General features: G+C 35.5%; 2 protein-coding genes across 3 annotated transcripts in view; one reads left to right on the top strand and one right to left on the bottom strand.

The window, feature by feature from the left end:
• LOC136806169 (tyrosine-protein phosphatase non-receptor type 13-like) overlaps window positions 1–13,946 on the bottom strand; it is a 35,067-nt gene extending 21,121 nt beyond the window's left edge. For both annotated transcript variants that reach the window (XR_010846527.1, XM_067062731.1), the window contains exons 1-23: window positions 13,753–13,946; window positions 13,460–13,558; window positions 13,246–13,322; window positions 12,914–12,979; window positions 12,596–12,688; window positions 12,246–12,332; window positions 11,904–12,051; window positions 11,430–11,762; window positions 11,054–11,210; window positions 8,215–8,305; window positions 7,955–8,023; window positions 7,672–7,755; window positions 7,321–7,411; window positions 6,830–6,977; window positions 6,415–6,601; window positions 5,934–6,089; window positions 3,445–3,510; window positions 3,179–3,247; window positions 2,534–2,610; window positions 2,009–2,112; window positions 1,452–1,667; window positions 993–1,127; window positions 162–332 (exon numbers count right to left, since the gene is read on the bottom strand). Coding sequence is in view for 1 of the 2 variants with exons in the window: in XM_067062731.1 (XP_066918832.1) it covers window positions 162–332; window positions 993–1,127; window positions 1,452–1,667; window positions 2,009–2,112; window positions 2,534–2,610; window positions 3,179–3,247; window positions 3,445–3,510; window positions 5,934–6,089; window positions 6,415–6,601; window positions 6,830–6,977; window positions 7,321–7,411; window positions 7,672–7,755; window positions 7,955–8,023; window positions 8,215–8,305; window positions 11,054–11,210; window positions 11,430–11,762; window positions 11,904–12,051; window positions 12,246–12,332; window positions 12,596–12,688; window positions 12,914–12,979; window positions 13,246–13,322; window positions 13,460–13,558; window positions 13,753–13,885 (2,857 nt within the window). In the remaining variant the exon portion in view is untranslated. The remainder of the gene's footprint in view (window positions 1–161; window positions 333–992; window positions 1,128–1,451; window positions 1,668–2,008; window positions 2,113–2,533; window positions 2,611–3,178; window positions 3,248–3,444; window positions 3,511–5,933; window positions 6,090–6,414; window positions 6,602–6,829; window positions 6,978–7,320; window positions 7,412–7,671; window positions 7,756–7,954; window positions 8,024–8,214; window positions 8,306–11,053; window positions 11,211–11,429; window positions 11,763–11,903; window positions 12,052–12,245; window positions 12,333–12,595; window positions 12,689–12,913; window positions 12,980–13,245; window positions 13,323–13,459; window positions 13,559–13,752) is intronic.
• A 6,986-nt stretch (window positions 13,947–20,932) lies between these two features.
• Window positions 20,933–21,733, top strand: LOC136806166 (uncharacterized). The gene has a single exon (XM_067062727.1). The coding sequence runs from the start codon at window positions 20,933–20,935 to the stop codon at window positions 21,731–21,733; it is 801 nt and encodes a 266-aa protein (XP_066918828.1).
• Window positions 21,734–24,305: the final 2,572 nt, after the last annotated feature.

Below are 24,305 nucleotides of genomic sequence, written 5' to 3'. Positions count from 1 at the left end.
AAAATACTTTGATTGGAGAGTGCTAGATCTACTACGTTCGGACACAATGTAGCTCCGATGGTCGTTAGGCAAAGTTTTAACACTACAGCGGCTTCTATGCGGGTACCACTTAAAAAAAAACCCTATCAAATAATGGGGGATATAGCTTGGTCATAACATACCGTCAATAGCGCGTTCACTGAATTGTTCTTCACTTTCAGTGTCATCATCCACGAGGTCGATTCCCGATAATTTCTTCTTCAATTCTTCATTGTTTTCACCTAACACTGAGTCCCAATTCTTGTACCTTATCACTTGAGAATTGTCCATGCTTGGCGACAGACCTGATTTTTCTGAACGTAGAAAGATGCAACATTGATAGAAGGGGTAGAGAACTAAATAACTCTTTCAATTTACCTTGAAAAAATCTTAAAATTCTACTTTTAGCCTTAGCACACTTTTTAACCATGATCTTTTTCACCTTCTTCCCAAGTTTTATACTTAATCTTTTGGAAATTGACTTTTTTTTCAGTGAGCAGTATACAGAAACAAATTAAAGACATCCATAAAATCTTCAATGGCCAAAGGCAGTTAACAGAACTGTAACGTTAATAGAAGGGGCCGACTTCTAGGATTTGTAGCATCTTTCGTGGGATGCAATCGCAACTGATTGGTTTGAAGATAAATGAAATTTTGAGACTTTTTGAGAGGGGACCTGAATGTTAGGCCTGGCAAAAAAACTGACGTTATACAGACTAAAGCTCTAACCTCTGAAATGGGAAAAAATTTATCGGGTTGATTGATATCTAATCGACCTAATTAAAAAAACATTTTCATCGAAGGTTGAGATTAGGCTCTTTAAGCATGGTATGCAAAACTCATTTAAAGCACATTTAAGATCAAAAGTATTGTATAGTGTTTAACTCTTGCATTCATCAACTACCAACCCAACGGACTGGAATTTCACGTTAAAAATAATTTCACATGAAATATTACTATAATTCTTTACGTACCAAGTAAGCTGACATTATTTGGCGTTTTAGAGACCACGAGGTCTAACTTGTTACCAGCCCTCTTCAGAATTTCAGCTGCTTGTTCGTGTGTTGATTCTTCAAGACTGATGCCGTTCACTGAAATGATTCTGTCTCCTGGTGTGAAATGGAAAATATAAGAAATGTTTTATATGTTATCTTATTGCGAATGAAAACATGGGCATGTTAGTACTTTAGGAATCAAAATATGATCTCTCTAATTTGATTTTCAAGGAATATAATTGGCTTCGAAATAGAATTACAGAATCCCTTAAAAAAGACACATTTTTTGTTCCGAATGCAACAAATTCGAATAGAGGGTTAAAATTTGTGGGACCTGACTGTACTCTTCTCCATTTATCCTAAAGGTTGTAATAAGCCGACACAAAATGTGCTAGATGAGAATGCAAGGAAGATAACGAAAGTGTCAGACTCACTTACCTTCATTTAATCTACCATCGCGTTTACAAACACTGTTAGGTTTGATATGTTTGATGTAGATTCCTGGTGTCAAACGTTTGGAGCCTTCGCCACCAACGATGACCAGACCAAGAGATTCGTTCGCTTGTTTCTCCAATTGGATAAAATTAATTTTACGTTGTTCTTTCAGTGTATCTTTTGAAGTTGGATGATGTTGAAAGGTCGGTGAATTTTTGTCTGAAAATACCGTTAAACATTTGATTTAAAGGAGCAATGCAAAATGGCGAGAGGAATTTTTTTTCTCCATTATACTGCAAGTGAAAATTGATTTAGAGTGAACAGCACGTGCCTTTCAATCTTTTCTGACGAAACTTTGAATGTCCAAGGGACCAGGATGTCCCAGCCGACTCAGCTTTGAGTTAGGCGCGTTGTTAGTAAAAGTCAGATGGGATCTAGTGATAGTGCGACTTTTCGATTTGAAAGAATTCGAATTATATGGATTAAACTGTATTTGGATCCAAAATGCAATTCATAAAAGTGTGCGGTGAAGTAATGAATAAATAAACAAATAATGAAACCTTTATGGACAATTGGCCTCGTGATGACTTGATTCATTCTTGTCGAAAAATTGAACAACTCGAAACGGTGGAATGATTGACATAATTTGAACAAATACTTCGATCTAAAAACAAACACAAAATAATCAAGTCAAAATGTCATCATAATCTGACAAACAGTTATCAGCAGTAGCAGGAAGATCCTGAGTTGAAATTATGTTACGATTTGACTCAAATTTAAGAATAGCTTCTTTGTTATATTGACTTATATATAAGCGACCGTAGTGCAGTGGTAGAGCATCTGGCTACGGTTCGCAATGTTGTGGGTTCAACCCCCAGCCGGGTCATACCAAAGATTCCCAAAATGGTACTTGATGCCTCTCTGCTTGATGCTCAGCAATTAAGAGAAGGATCAAGGGTAAGTGGAGCAATCCAGGGAGCAAGAGTGGCGCCCTCCCTTACCTTCGGGTAGATAGCTATCGAAAGAGGAGCCTTCGGGTCACCTCCGACTGCGGTCGCAGACTTACTTTACTTATATTGACTTACTTTCTGTAATGGTTGGTATAGAAAACTAATTTTTGATCTTCATCCGGCTTCTTTGGTTTCAAAACGAACTTCTTTTTCTGAGAAGCGACAAAAATAGGATAAAATAATTAATTCCCCTCTTACAAAACAAACAAGCTACATGCTGAATGGACCTACCTGAAGGATAATGTAATAAGAAATAGAAAAAAATGGCAACAGTAGTAAGAAAATGCAAACCAAAAAATCAGAAAAAATACAAAGCCAATCTAAAAATGACAAAATGGAATTCCCCAAATAAGAAAATCCGATTTTACGGCCAAAAAGAAAAAAATTCCGGAAAAGAAAAGACTTTATGGCCCAAATTTGGCTAAAAAAATTATCTTTTTAAAATCGGGCTCCATCAGATTATAAAAATCACCATTTTACATTACTGTGCTGTACTGTGAAAAAAATCAGAAAAAAAATATAAAGCCAATCGCGAGAAATGCTCTTTTTAGAGAACCTTGCCCTGTCTTTATTCAAAAAATCAGAAAAACTAATGAAGCAATTTTGAACAAAGTCCACAAAAACCTATTTTTAGGCAATAATTGGCCTAAATTTGCCAAAAAAAATTAAAGCCCTGGGTTATATCAAGCTCTATTACTTAATAAAGAAACAATTACTTACCTCAAAAGTGAACTCTTTGATCAGATCCCAAGTTTGCTCATGGATGGTTGAACGCTGAAGACCTTTAGGCTGAAAATAATAAATTGTATTAACAATTACAGTACACCACTCTAAATTAAACTGAAGCTTAGATTAATGATAGCAAGAATTTTCTTTACAGCCAAGGTTTATAACGTTTTGATATAATACCAACTCGGTAAATCTAGATTTTGAATTCTTTTAGAATCATTATTTTAGGAAACAGTGAGACCAATAGTGGTGAATACCTCTAAAACGACGATTCCTTTGATGCGAATACCAAGCCATACATAGTCACTCTCATTTTTCTTGGACTAAAAGAGAAACAAAATCATTGACCACCCTGGTTTTTGAATTCGTGCAGCGATTAACCATATACAGGGGAAATCAGATTTGAGCATTCAAAGTTATGATATTTAAATTGTGGATTGATAACCGGAGAATAGCAGAAATTTCAATGTGTCGTTTACTAAAATCTTGCACAAGCTTCCAGATCTTTATCGAACTTAAGGGAAAATGTATTATGATTGGTGTGAATAAAGTCCTTCTTTAATGTAATATTTTTGGAAAGTAGATCTTTGAATTTGACTTCATACAACATCCTATGTGCTGTAAGCCTGGACGAGAACATTTCATCCATTTTATTTCACTCAAAAATCAAACTCAAATAGTGCTAAAAAAATACTATTTAATGTTGTTTTATAATAACAAGATTTGGTCAACTCCGACCTATCCAAATATTATAAATGGAATGGTGGGTCGAATTTATATCGACTAATTTAGAATTATCCGGCAAGAGTGTATTCTGGAAGGTGAATAAGTTTTTCGAGAATGTGCATTGAAAAAAAAAACACCATGTAGCAATTGTAACTTTGTTCTTTATATCTCGATATTTTCTCCATTTTTTTCGAATTTTCGTGATTACTTTGTGATTCTATTTATTTCACTGTGTATTTGAGAATAACAGAAAATAATAAACAAGCTTTTTCTTTTATCAATAACAAATGATATTACTAATAAATGAAAACGCTTATTCGTTAAATTCTATTTCAAATTATACTTTAATTTTCAGTGAAAGATAAACCGGAAAATTTTGATAATTTTTTCAAATAAAAAATATTTTCAAATTACATTTTCAGTTTACCCCTGCAAGAAAAGCTTTCATTCCTTCAAACAGAAAACGGTTTTAGAACCACACTACTTTATTTTTTCGATTTATCCTGACTACTTTGTGATTCTATTTATTTCACTGTACATTTGAGAATAACGGAAAATAATAAACAAGCTTTTTCTTTTATCAATAACTATTGAAATTACTAATAAATGAAAACGCTTATTCATTAAATTCAATTTCAAATTATACCTTTTCAGTAAAAGATAAGCCGGGGAAAAAATAGAAGTTAGAAAAAATTTTGGTCCAAATAAAAATTTTTTTCAAATTAAATTTTCAATTTACCCCTGCAAAAAAGGCATTCAATTCCTTTAAACAGAACATGGTTTTAAAAACACACTACTTAGATTTAAGAACCCATGGTAAACGAATAAGAGTTATCAGGGAGAGTGGAAATTGTGTCATCACAAGCGACTTTAAATACAAATAAAATGGAACGTTCCAGTAAAACTAACGATACGGAATGTTCTCGAACGTTTCTGAACGTTCTAGGGACGCTAGAGAATATTCCGGAACGTAAGGTTCCTGAACGTTCAAAAACTTTACCAAAAGTTCTTATTTACTTAAATATTTATGCGCAACGTTCTGGAATGTCTTCTAAACGTTTTGAGAACGTCCCTGAACGTTGAGAACCATCGAGAACATTCCGGAACGTCTCAAGAACAGTTCAATTGTACTTCAAATCGCTTGTGATGACACAAATTTGCTAGATTCAGGGGAGCCAGTTTTTATTATCGTTAGACTAGCAAAGTTTTCATTTCATAAATGTAAAATATGACGAAAAGTTAGATTTAAAGTCTTAAGCTCTTTACTCAACTTTCCAATTGATCTCGAGAAAACTAGTATAAAAAGTATACTTGGTGAATAGATCAGATCTGGAATGGACGACATATCGTGTTGAATTCCTTTAGAATTAAGTGTGACGTTCAATTGGTGCTTTAAAAAACGAACAAATGAACTTAATGAACGAATATCTTTACACCTCCAATATATAAAACATCTGAGGAATGAATTATCGCTCATTGAATCCAATTAAAGAATTTAAAGCCCCAAAATCAAAAATTATGGATAATAGTTTCGACCGGCCATAGAAAATTTATTAGCAAATCAGTTATTTCCAGTTTTAATCGAACACACTCAACAACAAATTGAGTGAGGTATTTTTAAGGCATTCATTCCCCTATCTTTATTGATTCAACCTTTGAAATTTTCTCAAAAAAATAGTAATCCCACGTCCAGCACAGGATTTTTCAAAAAACAAGTTATTGCATTCATCAATATCTACTATAACTGAAAATGAGTGTATCCCAACAGTGGTAGATGTGGTCGATTTTGACAATGGTCAAAGCGAGTTTTTTTGAGACGGGAAAATGGACTTTAAACCACAATTTAGCACAATGCTTACGAAACTTTGATGAATATTGTGCAGAATTTTAGAACGGAAAAGCCTCTTTATGTACTTTGCTCCTTCGCTTAGACGGAAACCTTTATGGGATGAAAGATCTTATAATACTTTTTAAATAAATAAAAGCCACACCAAAATATAAAAAAAACACACAATCATACCCTTGAAACTTTATGAAATAAGACACCATATTCTGAAAGACAAGCAGCTTCGTTGAGAAACGCTAATTCTGCTTCTTCTGTCGACATCCCTTGTCGTGATTTGTGAAGCATTGGTAAATTTCGTAGAAGGTCGATGCGATTTAGTCGGCTAAGTACCTGTTACGTTAAATGAAGGTTAAGATGAATAATAAATCTAATGAATTAAAAGATCCCCTCTACTCAAATTGGCAGCCGTATGCTTTGGATGAATAAAATTCATAAATTTTTGCATGAATTTTGTAATTTCGGTCCTTTTCTTGCGAAGATTTCTGCCAAGTAAGACAATTTAACATTTTTGAATTAAGAAACTTTCTACTTTTTGTTTATCACTTCAACCGTTTTTCGTTGTTACTTTAAAACCATTGTTTTTTGAAGAACTCAAATACTTTTATCAGTAAAGTCCTTCGAAAAGAAGAGCTGAAAGTAACGAAACTAATTTCACCTTTCCCGGTATGTAGAATTCTTTCTTGAAATATTCTACACCTTGGTATTGTGGTAAAAAGTCTCCATATTCTGCTTGAAGTGCGTAAGAAGTGAGGTTGATGAGAATGTCATCAGGACACTGGATGTAACCAGATAACAAGAACTGACGCAGTTGAAGATAGTATAAGTGTATTGTTAAGCAGTGTCTGAAAAAGAAAAGATAATTGGTGAAAACAGTGCATATGTTTGGTCAAAAATGTGTCAGTTTCTGCACCTCAAAACTTCAAAACAAATCCAATCTGCTCTGACACTGCACCAGCCTGACCTGTTCAAAATGGTAATCATTGCAGAATTCAAAACCCAAAACATCAATTTTTGAAAGTAAAAAAAGTGAAAGTAAATTTTATTTTGGATTGAAAAAAACTAGCACTTACTTTAACATCCTTGGGTCCTGTAAGAAATATTTGACTCTGAAAAACAAAATGAAATCAACTTTCTTCTTTTTGGAGTTTTCATCTTTCCAACCAGTTGGTGCATATTTGGTGAGTTTGGTGTCAAATTCAAGGAACAACTCTTCACCATCTACATGGATAGAGGGAAAGTGCGTACAAACAATCTGGTTAAACATCTTTAGACCTGTTTAGACAGCTTTTCTGAAAGTTGCTTAAAAAAGACATAGACCTCAAGGTCGGACAATTAAAGTCAAAAAAGCCTGATTGATTCAGTCACCAGGATAAATCTGATGGTAAGTTGTGACAGAATTACAGTATTCCAAAGCAAACTTAAAATACGTAATATAAACTAGGCTTATTTTGGAGCTTGTTAATATTTTAAAGTATTAATCATGAACAGCCAAAGATTCAGTTATTAATATTTTCTAAAAATTCTCGCCTGGATAATGTTATAACTAAACTAACCAACTTACCTTTAACATAGGTTAGACCAAATAATGAAGTTTCTTTCAAAGAGAGATGCTTCACGATTTGATCAAACACATCTTTGGCTTTTGAAGATACCTACGATGTAGAAATTGAATCCAAACAGTCAAGTTATGGGTACATTATATTCATCAAAGTTATCTTTGGTTTATATTGGTACATATGTATTCAATTACAATCCTGAGTATGGATTGCAGTAAATTAGGGTCGAATTATAATATAAATCTAGGAAAAATAGTACATCCTCTGATACGTTAAATCGGGCCTTAAAAAGAGGCTAAGACTTGTAATGTTAAAAAACAGTTACTTGATTTAAAAAAAAGAGTTTAGTATTTCACCTGGACATTTAATTGAACTTGCTGATTATTTGGTAAATTGACTGAAATCCTTCGAGTGCCTTTTGGTAAGGGTCCTAATCGAGGCTGAAATGAGAGAATGGCACCAAAATTATTAAATGAATGACTATTATAGTATATATAATATTTTTTGACATGTGATTAAGGCTTCAAAAGAAGGTTTCGCTTACACTACATCACATCTAAGATTGTCCTAGGCAGTCAATACATGGGTGTGGTTTAAGAGGATCCATTCAATCAAAATGGTAGAATATTTTATACTTACTGGTGTGATGTCAATCAGTGCTTTATCAGGATCCTCTGTTATACGTACAAACTCAGGACCAAGCTTTTTCTGTGAAAAAAGAAACAGGAGTGCAAAGTATAATCATTTCAATTCTAATCAGTTCTATTCATAAATGACATAACTGGGTTCAAACTTGAAAATATGAGAGCTTTGGAGATTCTTAAAAGCTTACCACTTGAAAAGTTGCAAAATATTGATATTTAAACTATTTTAAGCTTTATCAGTGAAAGAAACCTTACCAAATCAAGTTGTTCAGGGGGGCGAAGTGGTAGGTTGAAATTGGGCTGGATTCCAGTGCCAGAGTTTGTCATAGATGAGCCACTGTTGTATCTGTATATAGTAAAAAGATGAAGATAAATACGTACTGTTAAATTTCATTGAGTGAGAGAGAGACTAAACCTACCCAAAAATAAGGGCATAGGCCACATGCCTAAAGCATGAGGATCACAGCGCATAAAATAAATTTCAAAAACTAATAAAACACTATGCTATTCGGAAAATAAAATAGTATTGTCTTAGTAAAAAGAAATACACTAGTCAAGTAATTATCATCAAGGATCAATTTTCACAGAGTGAATCAAATTTCTCCATTCTAATTTATTCAAAGCCAAATCATGCCAAACATTAGTATCAATGCCAGATTTTTTCAAACATTTAAAAAGAGATCGACCGTATGTGTATCTCGGAGCACCACGAGGACGTTTAGAACGGACCCAGCACGACAACATTTTCCGTGGAAGGCGATTCCAAGGCATGCGCATTACATGCCCAGCCCATCTGAGCTGTTGACGACAAATGTAGGTGTCTATCGATTCCATAGAAAGTTTATCGAGAAGATCAGATGTACGTTTACGATCAAGTAAAGTAACACGACAAATACTTCTTACACACCGATGGTGAAATGCTCTCAATTTATAAAGAAGCTTTTCCGTCAAGCTCCAACACTCAACACCATATAATAAGATGGGTAGAATAAATGCTTGATAAACTTTTGCTTTGACACTAAGCTTTATCTTAGTGCGGGAAAATAATGAACTTTTCATCATACCGAATGCATTACACGCTTTCTGTATTCTACGATCAACATCAAGATCATCTGAGGAATCGGAACTTATGACGCTACCAAGATAAATAAACTCTCGCTCAACAGGAATAAATCTGTCACCAAAAACTATATTCGATAGGTCAGCTTGATCAAAGGTTGCAGGATCGTCATACATACATGGTGGTTTCGAGCAGAAAAGAACGACAGATTTCGAATCAGGTGGCCCCGAATGGATCTCCATTCCAAAACAGTCGAAATGGGTCATACAGAGCGGTTATACCAACACTAGCGTCTTCTCTTGAGTCGAAAACGAGGGCTGTGTCGTCGGCATATTCAGAGTCCTGAAATTCATACTCCTCGCCGTATGCACGGTAGCTCCGACCGGTCATTTTGGCATCCTGTTTTGATCTAAAAATGCACAATGGTAGGCTGGTGGTTGCTCTCCAGGTGATCATTACAGCTGCAAGAAAAAACGTGAACAGTATGGGGCCGAGAATATCCCCTTGCTTCACGCCAATGGTACATGACATTATATGCGTGACTTCGTCTACGGTGAATTTAACGGTGAAGTTTTCATGTAAGGATTTAAGAAGACTGGTTAATTTAGGTGGAACTCCAAATTTCTCTAAGATAAGCCATAGTAACTGCCTGGGTACGCGATCGAAAGCCTTGACTAGGTCAAGAAAAAATACCCAGGATTCTTTTCCGTGTTCTCGTCGTTTGCGAAGGGCTGTTTTAACTGTAAAAATGGCATCAATGCAGCCTCGATCAGGTCTAAACCCACATTGCGGTTCTTGGTCAAGATTTTCTTCGATTGGTAATAGGCGAGAATGTAAAATGATTGCAATTATCTTGTAAGCAGTCTCAAGTAACATGATCCCACGATAATTCTTTGGTAAACCAAGATCGCCTTTCTTTGGTAGAATCGTCAAACGTCCTACATTCCAGTCATTAGGTATATTTTCAGTTTGCCAAATTGAAAGTATGATGTTGGTAAGAGCTTGACTTGTTTCTGGATGATCAATCAAACATTTCCATATTTTGGTTGTATACCAGAGTCTCCTGGAGAAGTGTTCTTTAATTTTTGTATAGCTTTTCTGATTTCATCCTCAGTTGGATCATGATCGCATCCTTGAACGATGTCGTGATGAGGGATGGGGTCGAGAACGGATACATTAAAGTTTTCTTCTCTATTGTAGAGATTGTTGAAATGTTCATAAAAGACAGTTGCATTTTCTTGAGGAGTGGAACATAAGGCACCATTTGGTTTTTTCATTTGTCGAGAAACTGAATGTTTTGGTTTTGAGAGTCCGTGATTAAGAGCTTTGAGGGACTCCCAAGCTGGTTTCGTACCATGATGACGGTTGAGTCTTGAACAGTGATTTAAAATCCAATCGTTTTTCGATTTGGTTATTAGAGCTTTCAGTTTCTTTCTTGCTGAACGGAGACGGTTCAAAGAGGAACGTGTAGAGCGTTGGAAGTAACTTTTCATAGCTTGGTTTCGTGATTGAATTAAAGGTAATAAATTAGCTGAGTTTGCTTGAAACCATCCTGGTTGATTTTTAGTTTTATTTGGAAGGGATTGCTGGCATATCGTTCTGATTGATTCAGAAAGTGTTTTGTACGAACCATTTGAGTCAGAATCGTTGAATTTTCGAGCAACATTTTCGCAGAAATTATTACGTTTCGTCACATCTGAAAGAGCAGAGATATCGAGGTTTGTCATTTTACTACGCAGATCAGTCTTCTTTTTCAATCGTTTCATAATTTTAAGTTTAATAAATATAGCTCGGTGATCACTATCTAGAAGGCATGCAGTGACTCCAGCATCTCGAACTCGATGTGTCATTTGTTGATTCACAATAAAATGATCAATTTGGTGTGGTTTTTTGCTACGTGGATGAATCCAAGTACCGTACTCGTTCTTTTTGAAGCAACTTGTCATTGCTGAGAGAAATGATTTCATTGAGTTGGTTAAAAGAAACACTAACAAAAATATCAGAATAACAGCAATAAATAAGAGTGGCAATCACCTTTTCATAGTGAATTCAGATGGCCATGATACAGGATCAGAATCAAGCACATAAGCCCCATGTGTCAAGGACATTTGTGACGATGAATTATAACTTGTGATGGAGTTTGCTCTATTTATGAAGCCAGTGCTTCTGTATTGTTGTTGAGATTTATATTCTAAAATTAGAGAACATTTCTAAACAATTTCAAAATATATAATTATTGTAATTTTTATTTGTGATTCTAAAGTATTGATTGCTATATTTAGAAGAAAATCTTTCGTACAAAAAAGGTAGTTAAACTACATTAACGATCATGACAGCAAAACTTTCTTTAGAGTGTGGCTTCATTGCTCACTAATTAAAATTTCAAAAATGTTATTTTCTTTAAACTAACCTGAGTTAGGCCTGCTCCTTGATGGAGTATTGAAATCTTTTTCGCTTGCTGTATCATCAACATCATTCAATGATGGCATACTTAGACTTTTATTTGGAGAAAATAACAGCCGAGGTTGGTCTCTCAAATAACCACTTGTTTTGAGCTTCTCATTTTCCATATCTAGCAGGGTTTTTAGATCTGGACTTGAATAAGTAGGCGACCAAGGTTTACTTTGAACACTTTCCTCATCAACTTGTCTTGGTTTATTGTGATCTATTGATCGTGGGGTCATAATATTCTTCATGAGGGGAGGTTTACGTTTTGTTTGTGTAGGTGTTTCAATACCTCCATCTAATGTAAAAAATTCAATATTACTGAAATTTTGGCTTTTAATTACTGTAAAATGTAAATAATTAAAGTATTATTGACGATTAACAAAAACAGTGCATTTTTAGAAAATGTCTTTTATTGTAGATCATTCATATAACTAACCTGTCATATCTTTGCTTCTTCCATGTTTCCTGTTTCCTGCAACAGGTGGTAAATTTGAAAGAGGAAGCAAGGCTTCAACGCTTCCATTAAATGTTTTATCTCTCTTACTGCTTGGTGGTTCAGGAAGTGAAGGAAATTTTGACAAAGGCTGAATTGAAAAAGAAATATGATTGCAGGATTGTTGGACATAATTTCCCAGCACTCTCTTTTTAACGATTGCGAACATTGTATGACAAGGAATGAAGTTAAGCAAACTATAATAAAAATCAAAGACAATCTTGACTATAGAATAAAGCATTTTGGGACCTTTTAAATTTCTTGGAAAAATAGATAACAACTTACTTGTAACCCATAGGGGCCAACTATCTCCATTGCAAGTAACCGTATTTCCTTGTAGCAATCCTGTAAATCTACTTGTCTTTTACATGACTGAGAGTTACAGAAAATAAAAAGTTCTTTAGTAACGACTTGGGAATATTGAGAAATACAAGGAGTTTCTTTTTTAAGACTGATGGTGTGTTAGACCTTTTTCTATTTTTTCTACTTGAGACCAAGATTCATCATCTTTTTGAGCGCATTGAGCAAAAGTTTTTTCATATTAAAGATTTTAAATTACATCTCAACAAGAGATTTTGTGAAATAATGAAGATGTCTTGGAAGTAGACTTTGAACCAATAATACATTATATGTACCTGTATAACATCATTAACAGAGCATCTTCTGGCACAATTATCTTCAACCATCTCATTTAACAAGTTTTCCAGCTTTCTACTCAACTGTAGGTCCTGGATGTAAAAATAATATTTGTATTTAAAGTAACCTTTGATAGTCAAGTGTTTGTTGAAAAGGTAATTGTGAGGGTGATAATATCATGTAAGAGTCTAAAAAATCCAAATGAAAATAAAAACAAAAAAGATCAACATAATTACCATTAGTCCAATTTAATCACTAATTGATTAAAAACAAACAGCCTTGTTTAAAAGACTACTGCAAGAAAACAAAAGACATACCATGTCGGCATCAAGACCATTCTCTGCAGCTGCAAGAGCAGTCATACCAAGACAATAAACCAACATCTGAATAGATGAAAATAATGATTAGTTATTTCGAAACTACTCTATAAAATTAGGCCATTTTTCATGTCCTTTTAGCGGATGCTGCCCCTCCTGAAATTGCTAAAGTTTTGGTAAGGGCAGCCTTTTTAGTGGAAAAACACTAGAAAAAGGGCCTTTTTTGGTCATTAACAGAGGCTGTTTATGTTTACCTTAAAACATTCCAAATAAAAATGGTGCCACTCATACCAAATTCAAACTAGGAAATTGTTGTTATTGGGATTGCCTACCTTTTCTATTTTTAATATTGTACATCTTCCTTCTACACTAAAACTTTCAGGAGCAATGAAATTTTTATTGGCTTTTGCTAAAATGAAAAAAAAATTTTTGAATTGAATAGTTTGTTACAAAACGTAAACAAAATAATCTCTTCCAAGAAAAAACGTTCAAGGACACAGTGGTAAAATATCATAACACACAAATCCAAATATTTTTTAATCTTACCATGCTTTGTAATTGCAAACTTAACTTTCCCATTCAAACAGAGAAGGATTGTATCTGGTCGTAGTGTTAGGGAAAGATGAAGCAGCCTTTCTTGATCAGCTGGTGGAAGGAAGAAAAAAATGTGAAAATTGGGAAAAAACATTCAATTATACGCAATTATAAACAGATTAACATCAAGAAAGTATAACTATAAGGAAAAAAATTATTTTCAAGATTTCCCAGAAATTTATCAAAGATTAGCCCAGCCTTATTCCAAAGTCTCAGAAAAGATTGTTGTTTACAAAAACACTTACTTTTACTCAGTATGCTTTTGAGGGCATTTCCACATTCTAACAGAACACTCCATAACTCTTGTTCAGTTAGGGGTTCTGCTCTAACTTCAAGGATTTCATCAAGTGTTGCTTGATCTGAAGCAAGTCCTGGCATTGTTTTCCACAGTAAATCTCATTTTATTTCAGTATTTTTGTATCTAGTGAATCCATTTTCTAAAATGATATGAAAATAATGAGACAGTTGCTAAAGTCTCATTTTGAGAGATTACTTTAATGGGATAAATTTTGGCGGGGATTAATTTTCGCAGATTTCGCGGATTTGGCGGATTTGGGTGTCATCCGCGAAAATAAGTCCCATTGGAAATTTGAAAAAGGCCCATCCGCGAAAATTAGTTTCCGCGAAAAATTTGAATTTTTTTTGCAATCCGCGAAATTTCTATTTTTATTGTTTTTTATTTTTTTTCTACATGAGGGCATGCAACCCTCGAAAAAGGTCAAATCCTCGATGTGCTTGTTAGCAAAAGATCGTTTTTGTAATCGTTGTAATACATATCTCCTCGCCCTATTCCAAAACACCCTCTTATTACTTGAAAAAAAAATTCTTAATTTTCCTGGAAAAATTTTATTTCAATGTTTTGACCCTTTTCAAAATTTTTAATTTGTACCCCAATCCGCGAAATTAAATCCCCACGAAAAATCAGGAAATCCCTCATCCGTGAAAATTAATCCCCGCGAAATCTTAAAATTTCGCGGATGAGCTCAACCGCAAAATCTAATCCCCGCGAAAATTTATCCCATTAAAGTACTTTATTGTCTGCTGCTAATATATCACTACAACTAGAACTAGAGCCAACATTCTTCAAAATTTTGCTCACCTGATATAATTTTTTTCCTTAGATTTTAACTCTTTTATTTCTGTTAACATTTACTGTTCCATATTTTGTATTTTCATTTTCTTGGAACCAACATTTTGATCTTTAATCATTTATTTTTCTTGCAAAGTGTACATAGCACGAGAGCCACTAATGGTTAAAAACTTATGTACATAGTTTCTTTCTTTATGTTATTCAATTTGAAATAAACCTAACCTAACCTAAACGTACATGTACCTTTATTTTTTTCGTGTCAAATTTCCCGCCTGTACGCACCTTAATAGGACCTGTACGTTTATTTATTTTGAAGAATTTTCCCACCTGTACGTTTATTCTCTCAGACTGTACGGTTATTTATTTTGACCCAATATATCGATTCATACTGGAAAAAAAATTGTTATTTTTTGTTCAAGTAAGACGTGTAGAAAGGCCGTTAATTATATTTGAACGTATTGTGGGAGATTTCGAATGTTACACAAGTAAATTTGAATGTTTTGCTATAAATTCGAGCGTTTGATTTGAATTCAGACGTTCAAATCAAAACAAAATTTTTCCCTGTACGTTCATTTTAGCCTGTACTTTTATTTATTTTAGCTCTGATTTCTCGCCTATACGTTTATTTCAGCATGTACGTTTATTAATTCCAATTTCATCCCCCCCTGTACGTTTATTCTGGTCTGTAGGTTTATTAGGCACCCGAGAGTAAGCAATAATTTCATTAAAAATTGCCAGTTTATTTTTCCATAAAACCCTTAAAAATTTTGGAGCGCATTCTTTTGCTCATGAGTCCATGATAAAGAACTTATTTTGCCGCTATAAATCAGGGGGGGGTTTAGATCAATCTGTAGCATTAAATCTTCAAAGAATCCTTTCTGATTAGATGAAAGGGCTTAACCTTAATTTGATTGGATACTTCTTAAACAATGGCATCCATTATTTATTGGACAAAAATTGAAGTTGGCGTAATGTTGACATCATCTAATTCCTGCTTTCTTCAGTAAATTGAAGATGAGGAAAAACACTAAGCCACAGATGACGGATTGAAACAAATATATGATTGGTCGGATTTTACAGCTGTTCGTCGTGCAAGGCACTGAAAGGCCATGGGTGCCAAAAAGAAAGGCCGTTTGAAATGCAGCAACCTCATTGCACATTGGTGGAAATTTGATAAACAGCTACAAAGGAGCGCTGAGAAGCAATCAGTAGAAGAGACCACTTTTGTTTTTGTTGCAGATTTCTATAAAAACTTCTCTCAGGGATTACTTGTCACTTATCAATATACATGTACACATGTGTTGTGTCAACTTTGTCACCATTGTAGGGTGCGCACTCGTCAGGATTTTTTGCGCGGAACGAGGAAGAATTTACAAAAATGAACTTCAAGGCATTAGTACTTACCTTTAAATCATCCAAATGTGTTCATTCTTTTTTTTAAATCAATCAGGAATTATCAGGGAAACAAGTAAAAAAAACTGCATCAAGGTATCTATTTTCTTTCCAAAGATATTCATGTTTTTCGACGTCAAGGTGAAAACGCGATTTAGCGCTGACCACGGCACCGGAAAATTCTCGACCCACATTGAAACAAATGGCTGTCGCTATTGAGCTGGTTCATCTTTTCAATCGCGGTTTTTTTAGTAAACCCAGGGTAAGATTAGGCTACAACCTGCTTTAATTGAAAATCTACAGGCCGTCTGGAATTTCGAAAAATAAGAAGAAATTGCGATTTTTTAACAAGATTGCGGATTTTTTCATTTAAGCACCATACACCATCTGAAAGCTGAGGATTTCAGCTTTCTAGTGGTGAAATTTGTATTTAGCTATCATTTCCAACTCATTAGCGATAAGCTAAAGTTTAACAGTCATTGGGCTGATTTTCAGACCGCACCAGCAAAACTCCCCACACCCCGCCACATGGAAGACTAGATTTCATCTGCCATTTTTGGCGCGATTTTGGTGGTTCCGAAAATTATTTCTTGCTGGCGTGGTGTAAGGAGGCGATTCTTTGAAAAGGTGATTTTTTTGTGTTTTGAAAATGGAATAACTTTGGGAATACTTAACCAATTTTAATAAATGACCCCTCATTTTTCTCTCAAAGGTAAGTACTTTCAAATAAAATTAGTTTGGTTTTTTAAAATTGAGGGGAAAATTTTGTCCTGTCCACCCTAACCATTGTATTGTTGTAAAGGAAACGACAAAGGAGGTAAGACTAGCCTAGTAGTTTCTAATCCTGATATAGGAGTTTAAGTTTAGACTATTTAAGTGAGGACAGCGCTAAATTCGATTTTCCCACTGTAAATTTTTTGAGGCAGAAATCTGCCTCACAGGTCATACCGTGAGATTGGGTAACTTGCATCCAGTGGAGGCTAACATGCATAGCCCTCAAATGAAAGACCTGGCTGGTCATTAAAATACAAAGTTAAATCAAAACAAAAATGGTAGAGTAGAGCTGCGAGCAGAGCTGCGTAGTTGTATTTTAATAGACCTTTTCGCCTTTCCGTCCGCCATCTTGAATTGTATGCAAAAATACAGGAACGAAAATGCCGTGGTTGGATTTAGTTGGAATATATGCAAAACATAGGCAAGTTTACACAAAGATTAAAAAGACAACAAAGCATCTTATAAATAAATATCATAATCATTAGAACAATAAAAGATGGAATTTCTTAATCCAAAAAGAAATATTTACAGAACAACAATAAAAGCCTTTTAGGAATTTGTTCTGAAAGACATTGCATATTCTGTTTTCATGCCATTAAAAAATTCCACGAAGACGGAGTACACACATCAAACTTTCAAAACACGCAAACTGAAAACAATAATTATGACGTCACACTTTATCAATGTTTTGATTTGATCATTTGGCGGCTCTATTCCCAGGAGAATAATTTGCCGTCAGCCGAATAAGGATTATTTTTTACCTTCGCGGGTGATTTTTCAGTTTGAGTTTCTGTCTAATGTTATGGTCTTTTGAAGTGCTTGTTCTAAGAGATGAGTGAATATAATTGTTTTTAGTTTTCAAGAGAAGCAAATTTAATCTTTCTTCTACAAGATTACACTTTAATATAATGCCAATTATGCATGTAAGTTTTTATTTAATACTTTCTTTTTGCATATGTTTTGCATACTTTCTAAGGGAATTTCACCACGGCAATTCGGCCACCATAATTTTTGCATACAATTCAATATGGCGGATGGAAAGGCGAAAAGGTCTATAGACCAGCAGCCAGGTCATTCATTTGAGGGCTATGAATATTAGCCTTCACTGATGATACAAGTCACTCAATCTCACGGTGCCTCTCCTGTGTACATCAGATTATTAAAATACAGGAAGGCGAAGGGTCTCCTGTCTAAATGCTTTGTGTGAAAAACAAATTGATATGACGTGAGTAGAGTGAGTGGCCGAGTGGCCCCCCCTAGCCCTAGGCTTCTTGATAATTTTTTACAAACAACAGATGAAAGCTAAATGAAATCTCTTCATTTTAGAAAAAAAATTTTATGGTAAATAGTGGTTTACTACCTGGTAAGTTTAAAGTTTTTTTTGTTGTTGAGTGTTCTTGACCTATTGACTTTTGATTTGAGTAGCATAAATCCAAAAATCTTGCTTTTGATCTTTTTTGTTTACAGCAATGAGACTACCATCTTTATTGGAACTTTTGAAACCATTGAGCCAATCAAATCTTTGTATTTCCCAACCCACGATACTTCATCTCTGTCTTTAAGCTGATGTTGTAATTCTAGGAAATCTTGTTTTTTTGTTTAACTAGCCGTATTGTATAAGGGTTGCGAAGCGATCCAGACTCCACCTCAATTCGCAAGTTGCTAGCAAAATAAGAGACACTCTAAAAATCCCTCTAATAAAGCCGCTATTATAGAGACAGGGTCGTAAGAGTCTTAATGCCCCAAACACACCACATAATCCACAGCGGCACACCACCCGCCGCCGCCCGCCACGCATCGCTCTTTTTTTTCCTTCTAGTTATTCTAGTGTAAATGGTGCCTTAATAAAATCGAACGATATTAGTCGAACGATCGAACATTTTTATTCGAATCACGAATCGCCTGTCGAAATCATCAAAACATAAAAATAAAACAAAAACAAAAATGTACATACAAAGATGGCTTGTTGGTTCTTGGGCAGTTTTAATTTATTTCTTGACAAATTCGACAAATTTGATTACCTCCGTACTTCTTTATCATACCATAGATTATCCACTTGGTTTTGCAAGGTAAGTTTCGTTCACTAAAAGAGCACTCCTCCCGCCCGCCGCGCGACTTGCAAAAACCTCTCATTAATTGACCTTATTTGATACTTGATACTTGCTGTTAAAAGTCAAGGGATGATGAAGATCCTTTCTGTCAACGTTCAAACTAATTTTTTCCCATTTAACAGCAAAATAAACATTTAAAAGCGAAGAAGCACTGCTTAGATTGCTTAGATGCGTGCCGCCCGCGCGGCAATTTGATCAACTTCAGATTCTAAGTCCGATTCTAAGTTTCGGCTTCCGGTAATTTTGTTGCTGTTCACTGTTAGGGTACACCATTTTAAAACGGCATTTTTCGCAGTCCTAGCTACCAAACCGAGAAGTTTTCGTGGCTTCAAGCCAAACCATTCAAGGTCATTTTGATAAAATCATCGGTTTGAAGATGTGATTTATATAGCAAATTTTATAGCAAATTTTCGCTTGGGATAGAAGTTAAAGGTACGTGCACAATATAGCAAAACTGCTTCGCTCATAAATTCGCTTCGCAAAAATCGGGCGGGCGGGGTAGTCGCGCGGCTGAGGTCGAAAAACGTTTCATTTCGTGATACATATTTTAGATTCCAGAAAAAACAACGGAAACTCGCGAATTAGTATGTGTAGATTACAAAATCAAAAAGTTTCCACGATATTATCGTGCAAGTAACGAGTAATTGGCGATTTTTTGCGTTTCCAGGCAAAATTGCAAGGCCTGGAAATTCATTTTTTTTCATGATTTTTGAGGGGTCTTCAAATTAAAAAAAGACCTATACCACATGATAGAGCTCTTCAAACTGAGCAAAAAAATGTATTACACCAAAGTCCCAACTTTTCTAGATCAAAAGTTATGGGCCTATTTGTGGTAAAAAAACTGATGGAAAAACAGGGAATTTCCCCACAATCTGCATTAATTTATGCAAAATTAAACACCTTTTTGACCACAAATAGGCCCATAACTTTTGATCTAGAGAAGTTGGGACTTTGGTGTAATACACTTTTTTGCTCAGTTTGAAGAGCTCTATCATGTGATATAGGTCTTTTTTTAATTTGAAGACCCCCCAAAAATCATGAATTTCCAGGCCTTGCAATTTTGCCTGGAAACGCAAAAAATCGCCATTTACTCGTTACTTGCACGATAATATCGTGGAAACTTTTTGATTTTGGAATCTACATATACTAATTCGAGAGTTTCCATCGAAAAAAGTGGAATCTAAGAGGTGTATCACGAAAATCATTTTCTAGCCACTTTTTTCGACCTCAGCCGCGCGACTAGGGCGGGGGAAGAAGGCGTGCGCCGTTAACGGGGAGCCCAGTTAACCTCCAAACTAAACATGTCTTGATGATTCACGCATTCCACACATTAGCATAGATTTCCTACCTAACCACGGTACACTTTCCAGCGAAAGTTTTACATCTAGCCCTTCGGGCTTTATTATAAATCTGTGAGTGTAAAGTCCCAATAATAGATTTTCCGCCGTCTCAAGGGGCTGGGGGAGGGGCTTGTCGGTAACGATTTCTGAAAGTTACTTTGGGCCAAAATTTGGTTAAAATCAAAATTTTCCAGTATTTATTTGGAGCCTGTAACGGAACTCCTTGTGTCGTGTCGAAAACATTCAAGAGGCGTTAAAGTTAACTTTCGGTAAAGGTAAACGAAGGTCGGTGTAAATAAAATTGAAGTATCAGCCTTTTTTGTGTTGATATTATATGACAAATACTAAAAATTGAATATTTACAAAGATTATATAAAGTTAAATTCGTAACATGAAAATCGTGCAACTTTCATTCTCACTTTTGAAAAAAGTTTAAAAATTCACTCCATTAAGAATTAGTGAATAAGTGAATAAGTTGTTCTTTCAGACTTAAACCTAAAAATAGGGTGTGGTGGCCACCTGAATCGGCATCACTAGGTCCGTTAGCCACCACACCCAGAAGAACAACAACATGATGATGATGAACAACTCGTAAAGCAGAAGGAGATGTCCTATTCATTTGGCATTGAGTAACGCGAATCACACTGGTTACCACTCAAGCAGAACTGGACTTTTTTCTCCGCTGTTCTTCCAGGCCTCGCAAGTTCGGAAAACAGTAATGGCAAAAGGAAAGAAAAGACATAAGATCAGGACGGTCAAAGTATTATCGCAAAATGTACGAGGTATGAAAAATGACACTCGAATTGAAATCTTGTTAAACATTATGAAAAAACGAAATGCCATTGCAATGTGCATACAAGAAACATGGCGGAACGGAATCGAACTGTTAGAGAACGACTCTTTTAAAATTATTTCTGTTGGTCTCGATAAAAATGTCCAACACGGGAATAGAGGATCACAAGGCGTAGCAATTGTTTTGAACTCTGACGGAGAAGCTGCCTGGAAGGCAGGAGGTTATGAGATGTATACTAACTTTGGTGCTAGAGTAATGGCAGTGCGCCTCGTTTTGAGAGATCATGAAAACAGAGATATTGGAGTATTTTTGATTTCAACATATGCCCCCGTCGGAAATGCACCTGAGGACGAATGGGATTTATATTTCGATCAGCTCAGCTCATGCATCGCAAAGAAACATCACAATGACATTCTCTTGATCGGATCAGACACGAACTCCAGTATGGGTACTTCATCAGAAAACGAGGACCCTGTCGGTAATTTCGGAATTTCTCATATCAATAACTCAGGCAGACGCTATCGATCTTATCTCTCTATTAACAATCTCTCAGCAATGACAAGTTGCTTCAAAAAGAACGAGTACGGTACTTGGATTCATCCACGTAGCAAAAAACCACACCAAATTGATCATTTTATTGTGAATCAACAAATGACACATCGAGTTCGAGATGCTGGAGTCACTGCATGCCTTCTAGATAGTGATCACCGAGCCTATATTTATTAAACTTAAAATTCTGAAACGATTTGAAAAAGAAGACTGATCTGCCTAGTAAAATGACAAACCTCGATATCTCTGCTCTTTCAGATGTGACGAAACGTAATAATTTCTGCGAAATGTTGCTCGAAAAATTCAACGATTCTGACTCAAATGGTTCGTACAAAACACTTTCTGAATCAATGAACGATGCCAGCAATCCCTTCCAAATAAAACTAAAAAATCAACCAGGATGGTTTCAAGCAAACTCAGCTAATTTATTACCTTAATTCCAATCACGAAACCAAGCTATGAAAAGTTACTTCCAACGCTCTACACGCTCCTCTTTGAACCGTCTCCGTTCAGCAAGAAAGAAACTGAAAGCTCTAATAACCAAATCGAAAAACGATTGGATTTTAAATCACTGTTCAAGACTCAACCGTAATCATGGTACGAAACCAGCTTGGGAGTCCCTCAAAGCTCTTAATCACGGACTCTCAAAACCAAAACATTCAGTTTCTCGACAAATGAAAAAACCAATGGTGCCTTATGTTCCACTCCTCAAGAAATGCAACTGTCTTTTATGAACATTTCAACAATCTCTACAATAGAGAAGAAAACTTTAATGTATCCGTTCTCGACCCCATCCCTCATCACGACATCGTTCAAGGATGCGATCATGATCCAACTGAGGATGAAATCAGAAAAGCTATACAAAAATTAAAGAACACTTCTCCAGGAGACTCTGGTATACAACCACAAATATGGAAATGTTTGATTGATCATCCAGAAACAAGTCAAACTCTTACCAACATCATACTTTCAATTTGGCAAACTGAAAATATACCTAATGACTGGAATGTAGGACGTTTGACGATTCTACCAAAGAAAGGCGATCTTGGTTTACCAAAGAATTATCGTGGGATCATGTTACTTGAGACTGCTTACAAGATAATTGCAATCATTTTACATTCTCGCCTATTACCAATCGAAGAAAATCTTGACCAAGAACCGCAATGTGGGTTTAGACCTGATCGAGGCTGCATTGATGCCATTTTTACAGTTAAAACAGCCCTTCGCAAACGACGAGAACACGGAAAAGAATCCTGGGTATTTTTTCTTGACCTAGTCAAGGCTTTCGATCGTGTACCCAGGCAGTTACTATGGCTTATCTTAGAGAAATTTGGAGTTCCACCTAAATTAACCAGTCTTCTTAAATCCTTACATGAAAACTTCACCGTTAAATTCACCGTAGACGAAGTCACGCATATAATGTCATGTACCATTGGCGTGAAGCAAGGGGATATTCTCGGCCCCATACTGTTCACGTTTTTTCTTGCAGCTGTAATGATCACCTGGAGAGCAACCACCAGCCTACCATTGTGCATTTTTAGATCAAAACAGGATGCCAAAATGACCGGTCGGAGCTACCGTGCATACGGCGAGGAGTATGAATTTCAGGACTCTGAATATGCCGACGACACAGCCCTCGTTTTCGACTCAAGAGAAGACGCTAGTGTTGGTATACCGCTCTGTATGACCCATTTCGACTGTTTTGGAATGGAGATCCATTCGGGGCCACCTGATTCGAAATCTGTCGTTCTTTTCTGCTCGAAACCACCATGTATGTATGACGATCCTGCAACCTTTGATCAAGCTGACCTATCGAATATAGTTTTTGGTGACAGATTTATTCCTGTTGAGCGAGAGTTTATTTATCTTGGTAGCGTCATAAGTTCCGATTCCTCAGATGATCTTGATGTTGATCGTAGAATACAGAAAGCGTGTAATGCATTCGGTATGATGAAAAGTTCATTATTTTCCCGCACTAAGATAAAGCTTAGTGTCAAAGCAAAAGTTTATCAAGCATTTATTCTACCCATCTTATTATATGGTGTTGAGTGTTGGAGCTTGACGGAAAAGCTTCTTTATAAATTGAGAGCATTTCACCATCGGTGTGTAAGAAGTATTTGTCGTGTTACTTTACTCGATCGTAAACGTACATCTGATCTTCTCGATAAACTTTCTATGGAATCGATAGACACCTACATTTGTCGTCAACAGCTCAGATGGGCTGGGCATGTAATGCGCATGCCTTGGAATCGCCTTCCACGGAAAATGTTGTCGTGCTGGGTCCGTTCTAAACGTCCTCGTGGTGCTCCGAGATACACATATGGTCGATCTCTATTTAAATGTTTGAAAAAATCTGGCATTGATACTAATGTTTGGCATGATTTGGCTTTGAATAAATTAGAATGGAGAAATTTGATTCACTCTGTGAAAATTGATCCTTGATGATAATTACTTGACTAGTTTATTTCTTTTTACTAAGACAATACTATTTTATTTTCCGAATAGCATAGTGTTTTTTTTAGTTTTTGAAATTTATTTTATGCGCTGTGATCCTCATGCTTTAGGCATGTGGCCTATGCCCTTATTTTTGGGTAGGTTTAGTCTCTCTCTCTTTTGAAAAAAGGAGGATCGTTCAGCTCCAGGTTTAAAGTTTTAGGGAACCAGTAAAGAATTTTACAAAAATATAGGACAACTACGAGCAGGAAATTAGACTATTCAGCAATGGTAGCATATACAATACAATGACATA

This window comes from Clytia hemisphaerica, unplaced genomic scaffold (assembly GCF_902728285.1).
Source record: "Clytia hemisphaerica strain Z4C2 unplaced genomic scaffold, Clytia hemisphaerica genome assembly, whole genome shotgun sequence".
In the NCBI taxonomy this organism is placed as follows: Eukaryota; Metazoa; Cnidaria; class Hydrozoa; order Leptothecata; family Clytiidae; genus Clytia; species Clytia hemisphaerica.
This window is presented reverse-complemented; position numbering and strand designations above follow the sequence as displayed.

Excerpts from the sequence above, each read along its gene's own strand:
- LOC136806166 (XM_067062727.1), top strand. The coding sequence starts at position 20,933 with ATGGCAAAAGGAAAGAAAAGACATAAGATCAGGACGGTCAAAGTATTA.